Below are 12,083 nucleotides of genomic sequence, written 5' to 3' on the forward strand. Positions count from 1 at the left end.
AACCATTTTTATCAAAGTAAAACATACACAAATCATAAGTATACAGCTGGGTGAATCACAGAGTTGATCACTACCAACTTTTACCTCTCCAAAGGAAATAGCTTTCCTGACCTGTAACACCATGGATTATTTTTGCTTGTTTTCAAATAAAAATAAGTGGGTTATACAATATGTTTTTGTTTCTGTGTATTTTACTTCTTGCCCTCAGTAGTATGTTGATATTCGTACCTATTTTGCATGGAGCCATGGTTAATTTTCATTGGTGTGTAGTATTCCATAGAATAATAGATAGTTATATGTGTATGTATGTATATATATATATATATAGAGAGAGAGAGAGAGAGAGAGAGAGAGAGTTAGATCTGTAGTTCACATGGATTTTGTGTGTTGTGTGTTGTGTGAAGTAGGGGCCAATTTTCATTATCTTCTCATGTTGATTTCATATTGACCCTGTACCATTTATTGAAAAGTTCTCACTGATGTACAGTGTCATTTTTGTCACAGATAAGCATCTACACATGTAGTAATTGTTCTTGGATCCTTTGTTCCATCCCATTAGTCTATTTATCTAGACATGTGCCAGTACTATACCAGATAAATTTATGTAGCTCTCTGATAAATATTGATTTCCAATAGAGTAAGTCTTCAACTTTGTTTTTTTTTTTCAAGATTGTCTCAGCTGTTCTTGACTCTTTATATTTGTATTTTAGAATTCGTTTGTCAGTTTTCACCAAAAAAAGGAGACTGTTGAGATACTGATTAGAATTACATTGACTTTAGGGGTGCCTGGCTGGCTCAGTCAGTAGAGCATGTGACTCTTGATCTCGGGGTTATGAGTTCAAGCCCCATCTTGGGCATAGAGATTACTTAAAAAAAGGAGAGAGAATTGCACTGATTTTATAGATCAGTTTTGGGACAAGTTAGTGTTTGTTATATTGAGTAGTCTAATCTATTAAGATGGTGTGTCCATCCATTTATTTAGGTCTTTCTTGATTCTTCTGAATGTGTGTTTCCAATATTTTATTTAAAAATTGAAACCTGTAGAGAAGTTGGAAGAATAGAACAATAGACACTCATATACCCTTCTACCAGAGGTCCATGTTTTAGCACATTTGCCTCACCTATTTTTTGTCTGAAATATTTGAGAGCAAACCACAGATACTGTAATTCTTCATATGCAAATAATAACGCACCTTATCTTCTAAGAACAGGGACATCCTGATGAATAACCACAATGAAACTATTAAACTCAGGATATCTAATGTTGAGATGATACTATCTAAATACAGGCCATATTTGCCAAGCTTTCTAATACTGTCCTTTACAGATTTTTGTTTGTCTTTGCTTTTGTTCCCAGAGGAAATCTAAGACCAAACATTTTATTTCATTGTTATGTTTCCTTAATCTTCTTTACTCCGGGAGAGATCCTCAGCCTTTCATTATTTTTCATGACACGGATATTTTTAAAGAGGACTATCTAGTTATTTTTGTAGAGACTCAATTTATGTTTGTGTTTGATTACTTAAATTCACACTTAGGTTAATATTAAATATTTTGGGAAGAAATATTCCAAAAGTAACATTGAGTCTGCTGATAGGCTTGACCACTTCGTTAAAAGGTGGTATCTGACAGAAAACTTGGAAATTTTGTTAAACATCTTGTTCTCAACAGATGTTTACTCTGTAGATTCAGCATTCATTGATGATTATTACCCAAATGTTATTACTGTCAGTGGTTGCAAATGGTGATTTTTAAGTTCTGTCAACTTTTCCAGATTAGTTGGCATCTTACTGTAAAGAAGAGTTTCTTGGGGTGCCTGGGTGGCTCAATCGGTTGAGCATCCGGCTTCAGCTCAGGTCATGATCTTGCGGTTCATGAGTTTGAGCCCCACGTCAGACTTACTGCTCTCAGTGCAGAGGCTGCTTCGGATCCTCTGTTGCCCTCTCTCTGCCCCTCCCCTTCTTGTGCTCTCTCAAAAATAAATAAACATAAAAAAAAAAAAGATGTTCCTTCCCCCTCCCTCCCTCCCTTCCTTTTGTTGTGCGAATATATACTTTGGGATTCTTCCAAAATTTTGGATTGTTTTTCAATTTTTTAAGGTTCATTATTTTCAGTTTTCATTTCAAAAATTCCAGTTTCGGCCAGTGGGAGCTATGTTTCACTTGTTCCTATGTCTTTTTCATGTGTCTCTTTGGTGTTTGAATATTTCCTTTCTTTCTTATAAAAGAGTACAGACTCATCTATACTCTTCCATCCCTATCGCCAGTTATTTCTACAAGAAGCCTAGTTTCTTTCGGTGAAAATGACAAATAGAGGTCAATATTTGAGTATTAGGCATAACTCTGTTACGGGGCTGTTCCTGATTGTAGCCATTTTTGGCAGACTGAACTAGCAACTATTAAAAGAATTTGTTTTAACTGATACCCCTACGTCCAAGGTAATAACATAACATTCTTTCTCCTTTTTCTTCTATTCCATATTTGTGCCTTTTTTCCTCTATGGTGACAAACCTGGTTTCCCATAAAATTAGTAAATGTGCTCATTTCCTTAATCCAACAATACATACAAAATCTCTCTGTAATGTTTTATAATTCTCTGTGTAGAGGTCTTCATGCGTTTGTTATTAGATTTTTCCCTAGGTGTTTGATACTCTTTTGATTTTTAAATGTTTATTTATTTATTTTGAGGGGAGGGCAGGGGCAGAGAGAGAGAAGGGGAGAGAGAATCCCAAGCAGGCCCCACACGGCCAGCAAAGATCCAAACATGGGCCTTGATCCCACAAACTGTGAGATCATGACCTAAGCCGAAATCCAGAGTTGAACACTTAACTGACTGAACCACCCAGGTGCCCTAGATACTATCTTAAATAGTATTTTAAAAATCATTTTATTTACTGGGCATTTATTTCTAAATAGAAATTGATTATAATAGCTTTTAAAATTTACATGGGCCTTTTATTCAGTGACTTTGCCTTATTTAAATATTAATTCTAATAGTATATTTGCAGATTCTTATAGATTTTATTTTTCTTCCCTTCCCTTTTGCCATGGAAAAGAACTTTAGTATAAACCTGAATAGATGTGGTCATAGCTGGCATTCTTTCCTTGTTTTGGACTTCAGAGGGAACATGTTCAACACTGCATCAATAAGTATGATTGTTGGCTATAGGTTTTTTTGTACATATCATCAGATTAAGGAAATTTTATTTATTTTGAGAGTTATTTTTTCTTTCTTTTTTTTCTAACAAAAACTGTGAATGATTGTTGAATTACATCAAATGCATTTTATGTATCTGTTGAGATGAGTGTTTGATTTTATCTTTTTTTTCTTTTCATGTGTGACTTATAATGACTAGTATTAGGCCAACCTTGCCTTTCTGAAATAAACCCAAATTAGTTGTGATCTATTAACTTTTTTTATGTATTTTTGGATTCAGTTGTCTGGTAACTTCAGGATTTTTTTTCAACTGTAGGATTTTTACATATATTTTCATGAGAAACGTCAACATATATTTTCTTATACTATTCTTGTCAGGTTTTGATGTCACTGTTATTCTGGCATCAGAAAATGAGCTAAAATTGTCTATTTTTCTATTATCTGAAAGATTTTCTTTTTTAAATGTTTTTAAAAAACAATTTTTTAAGTTTATTTATTTGCTTTGGCAGAGAGAGAGGGAGAGAGAAGGAGAATCCCAAGCAGGCGCCATACTGTCAGTGCAAAGCCCAATGCGGGGCTCAAACCCATGAACCATGAGATCATGACTGGCCTAAAATCAAGAGTCAGATGCTTAACCGACTGTACCACCCAGGCACCCCTCTTTATTAAATGTTTACTAGAAGTTGTCAGGAGGCCTTTTTTGTGGGAAATTTTTTAAATATCTTTTTTTTTGAAATGCACTATTCCTACTTTTATACATTTTTGATTTTTATGGGAATTTGTATATTTTATCTGAATTTTAAATGTCTTTGGATAAAATTCTCTTATGTTATATTGCCTTATGCTGTTGTTAAATTTTGTAGAATCTGTGATATATTACCTTTTCATTCCTGATGTTGGGTATTTGTGTCTTCTTTGTTTTTTTTCCTTGCCCTAAATGTTTGTCAATTTTAATAATCCTTTCAGAGCACTTTTGAGGTGTTTTTTTTTTAACCCTCTCTATTGTGCGGTAGTTTTTTCTATCAATAATGTCACTCCAATCTTTATTATTTTCATTTCCCTTTAAATTCTTTGGGTTTATTGGCCGTTCTTTTTCTAACATCTGGGGATGGATGCTCAGGCAGTTGAGTTTTAGACTTTTCTTTTCTAATGCATGCATTTAGATGTATACATTTAAACATATATATCTGAATCCTAATTGGGATCTGTCATTTTCCATTGGCATCCACGTAAGAGTAGTATCATTGCAATTTTTTAAAGCCTAAATTATTCAGAAGTATCATGTGTAATTCCCCAATATTTGGGGATTTTCTATTCCTTTGTTAGGTGTCAGATATTCTATATGAAAAGTTCTAGAACTCCTCTGAGCCTCTAGATGATGTTCTCTTCCCTCTGCGAGGATTGACTCTTTCCTTCTGACAGGTTGGGAGACTAGAAGCAGAGCATCCTAGTCCAATTAGAGCCAAATGAGCTTCAGACATTTGACGGCTGGTTCCTTTCAGATTCATCTCTACCTCTGGGGAGTAGTTCTGCAGGGTTGTGTTAAAAAAAAGCCCTGAGGTGTCTGTAAGGGCAACTTCTCTTTGGAAAGTCCAAGTCTGAAACCGCTTAGTTTTTCAGTCTTTCGAGCCATCTGTTTTGTACTTGGCACTATCTTCAAGGGTAACAGGTAACCAGATACCAGTCCCATCTCTCTTGGCCTCTCTCCTCTCCCAGGTCATGGCCCATACATTCCTATTGTCTTTGAAGCCATTTGATGTTTTCAAAAAGATGGTTAAGAATATTGTATACAGCTTTTCCAGTTCTCTACTGGCTGAAACAACTTTGGCTTTGCTGAAAGCAGAACTGTCCTATGGTGTTCTCCTTTAGGTCCATATCATATATTTAAGTTCCATTTCACCTGCTTGCCAGCTGTTTGGATAAATCAGCTAAGCTCCCTATCTCACTTTCCTCATTTGAAAATAAAGACAATAGCAGTATTTTTCTTATGGGTTTGCTGTGAGGGTTAAAAGGGTATACCTAAGTAAAGCATTAGGAACTGTGCTTCACATACAACATGTGCTAGATAAATTGTCGCCATTATTGTAATTACTATCCTTATTATTGTCACCCATAGGAAGCACTTAAGTAAGTCCTAGGCATGTTGTTAGCCATCCATAACTATTGTTTAGCTTTAGTTTTACACATACAACACTTAAACATGCACATAAAAGCCCTTCATAAGCCATAAGGAATGTAGGCTACTGTTGCAATGCCACATTGGAAATTTAAAGATGATAATATCAAGATGCTGGCAGGCTGTGGTCTCTAGGGGCATGGTCACAGGTCGGTCACTCTAATTAGAAGTCTGGTTCTTAGCCCTACAAGTTCAGAATGTTATGATGTCACTAGAATTGGGGATGATGACTCACACTAACCCCATTCAAAAGAGACTGATGCATAAGCCAAAATTTCAGTGCATTAATTTACAATGAGACGTCTCCTTGTCATGCCTTCTAAAAATGCTTCTATTAGTGTTGCCACTAATAGGCAGTTTAGTTGGGAAGCCAAATTGTAAGCTATTTAGTGCATGGATTATTTCAGGGAAAGAACTCTCCAGCTAGAAGAGCAGGAGGTACCCTTTCCCACCCTAGGACTGGTCTTGCCAGGGCAGATATGGCTCTAGTACAATGTTAGCAAGGCGTTGATGATAGTGTCTCTTTGATCTTACCTCTCCCACTTTCTCCTACCGTTCTTTGGATTTATTATTAAAATACTTGATGAGGATATGGTCCGAAGATTTTTTTTTTTTTCTCCTTCTAGGATCAGCGTAATATATATTGTTTTGCCAGGGGGATCTTACGGTCACATAGACCAGTGCTCAAATGTCATCTCTACCATTTGGTAGGTGTGTGATCTTGGGCATATTTCTTCAATTTGTTGGCCCTCAGTTTCTTATCTGCAAAATGAAGCATAAGCCTGCCTCTTAGGAGTCTTGTGATGATTAAATTGCATCATTAATTTAAGGCATTTGGTCTCCTGATTTGGGTCAAGGAACTAGACTAGCTATTTATCTCTTTATGTATTTTTGACTATTATGTGTTAATTTATAATTTCCCTCTGTAGTGTCTGTCTCTAACCTCTCATCCTTGTACAATTGCAGATGTTTCTCCTTTGGGATTGGAGAAGGAGCCTCCACCAGCCTCATAAAAGGCATTGCCCGGGTAGGAGGTGGCACTTCAGAATTTATCACAGGCAAGGACAGGATGCAGGCCAAGGTGAGGACAGGCCTTTGTTCAGAGGGCCTTGTGATCCAGAGGGAGTGTGGAGCGGGGGTCGGGGGGAGACACTGCCGCAAGGGCAGAGGCAACATCTTGACGCCAGAATTCATTTTCTTATATCCGTAACGCCTTGGGCTATAATACATAGTGGGGCTCCTTTTGACCTGATGTAAATGGGGCCTACTGCAGTTTCTGGAGAAATGGCATCTGGTCCTAGTAGTTGGAAGCCCAGAGACAAGATGCCAGAGGAGTTCAGGGCTTTGCGTTTAAGACCAGAAAGAAACCAAGGATTGTGACCGTCATGATCCGGATTCTAGATGCGTGCTCAAGGAACACTTTGGTGCTCTATCCTATCCTCCATGCAAATGAGACGAAGAGAACAAGAAGGACGAAACGTAGTATGTCTGGTAGATTGGCAGAGGCAGTCAATTCATATTCCCATTTGATCAGTGCACACAAGGGAAGGCATCTTCTTCCTCTGCTTATGTTTGTAAGTTCCTCTTTCCGGGGTGCTGCCATCCTTTACTTTATCCTCCCTTACCCCTACCGCCTCCTAGGACGATATTACGGAATAGGCATAACATATACAGTGTTGCATAGCACCTGGTGCATAATAAGTATTCAGCTGATAGTAGTTATTATTGCCGTTATTATTTTTTTGCTTAGTCTGTTCTCTGTCTTCCACCAGGCACTTAGGGCCCTGAAACACGCTCTACAGCCCGCAGTAGAGGATGTTTCTGTGAACTGGGATTTGCCTCGTGGTCTGTCTGCTAAAACGCTTTCACCAGAACAGACTGTCCTCTATAAGGGTCAGAGGTTAATTGTCTATGCCCAGTTGACTGGGACCATGCCGGTGAGTTCCAATTCTTGTTTGTTCCTCTAGTCAGGGTAGTTACGGCCCCGACCTCTGCTCTAGACAATTTTCTTAAAACTGGTGGAGTCTCATCAAATGATCACACTTGTCGGGTGGAGCCCACCTACCCCCTTCTCCATGATTTCAGTTTCTGATTTCCTGAGCTACCTGGGTCCTAGTCAGAAATTTTAATGTGTTGGGTTGGGAGGGGCCCCAGTTGTGACCTTTCTCTTGGTGACCTCTCCCTTCCATCACGTCTACTCTTCTCTACTTTGCAGCCAGAAGAGGGAACAGGAGAAGTTTGCCTCAACTACACACTCCAGGGCAAGAGTTGTGAGAATAAGGTGACATTTTCCCTACAACCCAAGCTTGATGACAAGTGAGAATCCAGTTTTCCTTCACTGTTTTATTTTGTTTTTTGTTTTTTTTTTGCGGGGGGGTGTCTCTGCCATCCTTGAGGGTTGACTTCTCTCTCTTAATTTGGGCCTCAATTGTGTCCCTACAAACACTTCTCCTTTCCGACCCATTCAAGTCTTCTCTCTCCCTTTATCTGGCTTTCTTGTCCCTTTGCCAAGGCTAACTTTTGAGGGCCCTGAGGAACTGGTATGTGTGTGCTCTTCCCTAAGTCACAGGGGTTCTTTTCTTCTAGCTTCACTATTCACCGCCTTGCTGCCAAGGCCTTTCTCCAGAGCATGGACATAGGCTTCGGGGAGACTCCAGCAAAAACTAAAAAAGATGTGCTGAAAGTCAGCATTGACTGTGGAGTCATAAGCTCCCACACAGCTTTCATTGCCATCAACAAGGATGTCAACAAGCCAGTTCAGGGGCCCCTGGCTTGTAGGGACATTCCAAGGCCGGTTCTGCTGGGTGCTGCTGCGCAGATGCCACAATGCAAAAGAGTTGGTGAGTGGGTTTTACCCCATTTGAACTCATGTGACACAAGGGGCCCTAGATACGTAAACACGTCATTTGAAGTAAAAGCTTGTGAACTTGAATTTTTTTTCCTTGCCTCTCCACATCTAGGATTTCTGGGTGCTGTGGTCCCTTTCTAGGGGACTAGAAAATATCCCACCGGCAAGGAGATTTTAAATAATCCAAGGGGGAAAAAAAACAAGAAAAATGAAAACAAAGTACACATACACATTGAGTATTCACACAGTCTAAATCTGAGGCTGATGTAGCCTATGGAGAATTAGATGGGTAATGATTATACAGGTGGCTGATGGTAGTGATTTGGTAGTGTTAGGGAATGGGTGTCTCAAGCATCAGTCAGGTGGGCTTGAGTACAGATATTAGGGGCTTGAGGGTTAGGGTCAGGTAGAGAAATTCCCTGGGCAGGATTCTGTGGCCAGAGGGGAATGTGTGATGTTGGTTGTAGAGGCAGGCTTCAAGCTGCGCCCAGATTTTTGTTTTAGTGGTACCATTTATTTAAATAGAGTAACTAGGGGCGCCTGGGTGGCGCAGTCGGTTAAGCGTCCGACTTCAGCCAGGTCATGATCTCGCGGTCTGTGAGTTCGAGCCCCGCGTCAGGCTCTGGGTTGATGGCTCAGAGCCTGGAGCCTGTTTCCGATTCTGTGTCTCCCTCTCTCTCTGCCCCTCCCCCGCTCATGCTCTGTCTCTCTCTGTCCCCAAAAAAATAAATAAACGTTGAAAAAAAAAAAATTTTTAAATAGAGTAACTAAAAGAACAGGAGCCAGTGTAGAGGGTAGTATGTTGAATTGTTTTTGAGTACTTTGAACTTGAGATCCCTATGGCATACTCATATGAAGATGTCCAGTAGAAAGATAGATAGATGGTTCTGCCATTCAGAGGAAAGCTCAGGGATGAAGATACACATTTGGCAATATTTAACATGTAAGTAATAACTAAAGTCATGAGAAGAGATGAGATTATCAGAAGGCATGTACAGAGTGAGACGAAAAGGGGATGAAATGGAAACACCGAAGAAAACCCAGTATCTAGGATTCCCCACACCAGAATGAAAAGGAATGAAGTAGGATGAGAAGAAGTGAGTGCACATCCAAAACAAATGAAATATGATTTAAAAACGTGGAATTATCAAAGTGTAAGATACTGCAGACAAGTCAAAGTAGAAACTGAAGGGGGACTATTGGGTTACTATCAGAGAAGTTCTTGCTGCTGTAATCAAGGGCGATTTCATTGGCTTTGGTCAGGAAAGAATCCATATTACAGGACGTTAAAGAGTAAAGAGAGGTAGGAAATGAATGTAACGACACTTTTGATAAACATGAAGCTGAAAGGGAATGGAATAGAGAGTGGTGTCTACAGAAGTTGTAGAGTTGAGGTGGAATTTTGTGTGTTATTATCTCTTTAAAGTTTCAGAATGGGGGAGATTTGAGGATGCTGTAATGCCCAAGTCAGAGTGTCAGCAGGGAGGGCTGACACTTTTGGGGCGGGGGGAATGGGGTAGCTAACTGAGACGGGTGTCTGAGGAAGTGGGAGACGATGACTTCTAGAGCAGCAGTGAAATCCAGGAAGGACAAGTATTAGGACACTCGCCCACTGTTGCCAGGAAGGAGAGGAAAGGTGGTGGAATTTGATTCCAGTTCACAAACTGAGAGGCAAGTGCTTAGAGTTTCCGTCTGATAGGTTTTCTGTAGTTTTAGTGAAAGAGACAGCAAGACTAGCTACTGAGTCTGAGACAAAAAGAGGTAGAAGAGAGAGTTTGAGGAAAGGGTTTCAAGTAGCTCTGTGGACAATTAGTGCAATTCCCAGGGAAAAATAAAGCCTTTGCCCAGGAGTGTTGAGGGTCCAGTTTAGTTCTGATTCTTTGCCCTTTTTAGTGGCACCAAACTAGCAGAGAGGAGCACAGTCCATGTGATTCATTTTGGCAGGACTCAGCAGCTTTGGTGTAAGAACAAAGGCAGCAGAGTGTTGATGTACTTTCAAGGTTGGGGTATTACCGGATGGGTGTCATGAAAAGGAAATCAGGGACATGGAGTTGAAGAGAGTGGTTAGGTGTTGGACCTGGAACCGAAGCTAAATAGGAGAGAGACTGAAGATAAAAGGAAGGGGACTATAGGGAAAAAGCAGAGGAGACACAGATTTAGAGGTCCAGATGAAGTCAAAGACCAGGCAAAATAGAGATCTCTGAGTTAGAAGGCTCCAAAGATTGGATACTGTATTTAAAAAGTGGGATTTTTTTTTTCAATTTGCTTTTTTTTTTGTACAGGTGGAACAATTCTGCTGGATAACAAGATTCTGGCTTGGGAGGGAGTGGCTGAGGTTGCAGCCATTTGATTTGAGAAAGTTAAGACGCTTTGAATGAGGCTGCTGGATAGGTTATCTACAAGGGTACTGAAATCTCAAGATGATGGCAGGCTGTGCAATGAAGTGGGAGTCTAGAAACTAGCATTCAGATGCTTTTGTGAATAATGGGAAGTGACAGAGAAGGTTGGAGGTTGACAGCAGGAAGAGTATGAGGAAGGTAATCCAGGTGAGGGTGGAGGAGTAATGAGCTGGAAGTCACCTTTGTGACTAACGAGGTTGCCAGTCCCACCTCCCCAACCTGGGTACTTAGACTATGGTACCTCAGGAGAGCGCCATGTGAGAGGGACAGAGAGAAAACAGTTCTGGGAAGAAGAAGATTAAAGTTAAGTAGTTGGAAGAAGCCTCCTGTAATGAAATGAAAGATGCAGGAAAGATCATTGTCGGGCATCGAGTGTTCAGAGGACACAGCAGGAAGGGCTCAGGAGGTAAGGGTGTGTGCAGGAGGTGGGCTCACAGGAGAAGGAGAAAAGATGGTGGCTGAGGCAGACATGCATAGGAGGACATGTGTCCCACTTTCTCAGTGCCCTTTGCCTATATAGCAGAGAGCAGACGGTGCCTCAGTCTCAATGTCTATACTGGTGGTTTTCAGCTCATTTTAAAGGCCTCGTCCTCCTACCCACCTCGTGCATCTCGGCCCACACGGACCAATCAGTACTTGAGCATGTCATGTCAGCTGAATGTTTACAAAAGTCTCTGTAAGCCCATGGTTAACGAGGGCCTGTGCTCTCCAGGTGAGCATGTTTCCAGGGACTTTTCCTCACCCATGTTTGTCTATCACATGTATAAGACTAGACACACTCAGCCCTCTGGGTCATAGATCAGAGAAGAAATGCATGTTTCTCAAAGAGACTTCTCCTGAGATGGAAAGAGCTCATTGTCCCACCAATAGGACCAACTTGGAGACTCACCCTACAGGTGAGATGGGACTCATTGCTCTGCTCTGATCTATGGGGACCAAAGAACTAATCTTCAACGCTTCTGCTTCCCTGGCTTTCTCTAGCCGGAAGGTAATCTGTTTGAAAAGTGGCAGGCAGAGGATGAGATTTGTCCAGTCCCCATGCTTGCTAGGGTCAGCCCACCTTCACTACTCTACAATACAGGACCCTGAAACTACCCAGCAGAGTGTGGGTTAAGGCCTGGCTGAACGCACCCCCTTTGCCATCTCAGCTCATCCAGCTTGCCTGCAGAACTCTCCCGCCCTCCCGCTGCAGAACTCTGCTGCCACCCTGTTTGGGTCCCCGCTGCACTGGTCAGTCTTCTGCAAGTTGGATTTGAGAGTAGATCTTCCTGAAGCTGGCCACTCACTTTCTTTCTGTCACCAAAGGGTGTTCCTCAGAACACCAGCTGTGGTCCAAGCAGCTGGACTTCTCACGTACAGGACAAACTGAGTCAAAGTACATTTTGCCACTAAGACGTGTCTTTTCTAGTAAAATAGGCTTAAAGGCAACTTCTTTCTAGTCTCGGATTCTTGTAGCAAGAATTTGTGGTATACAGTTGTTTAATTGTTGAAACATCTTCATTGC

The 12,083-nt window shown here is 40.8% G+C and overlaps 1 protein-coding gene across 2 annotated transcripts in view; it reads left to right on the forward strand.

Annotated features, from left to right (window-relative positions):
* Positions 1-12,083, forward strand: part of VWA5A (von Willebrand factor A domain containing 5A) — a 36,464-nt gene that overhangs the window by 10,314 nt on the left and 14,067 nt on the right. For both annotated transcript variants that reach the window (XM_043579689.1, XM_043579690.1), the window contains exons 12-15: positions 6,299-6,413; positions 7,105-7,269; positions 7,548-7,648; positions 7,919-8,172. In XM_043579689.1, the coding sequence (XP_043435624.1) occupies positions 6,299-6,413; positions 7,105-7,269; positions 7,548-7,648; positions 7,919-8,172 (635 nt within the window). The remainder of the gene's footprint in view (positions 1-6,298; positions 6,414-7,104; positions 7,270-7,547; positions 7,649-7,918; positions 8,173-12,083) is intronic.

The sequence above is a fragment of the Prionailurus bengalensis genome, chromosome D1 (assembly GCF_016509475.1).
Source record: "Prionailurus bengalensis isolate Pbe53 chromosome D1, Fcat_Pben_1.1_paternal_pri, whole genome shotgun sequence".
NCBI classification, from domain to species: Eukaryota; Metazoa; Chordata; class Mammalia; order Carnivora; family Felidae; genus Prionailurus; species Prionailurus bengalensis.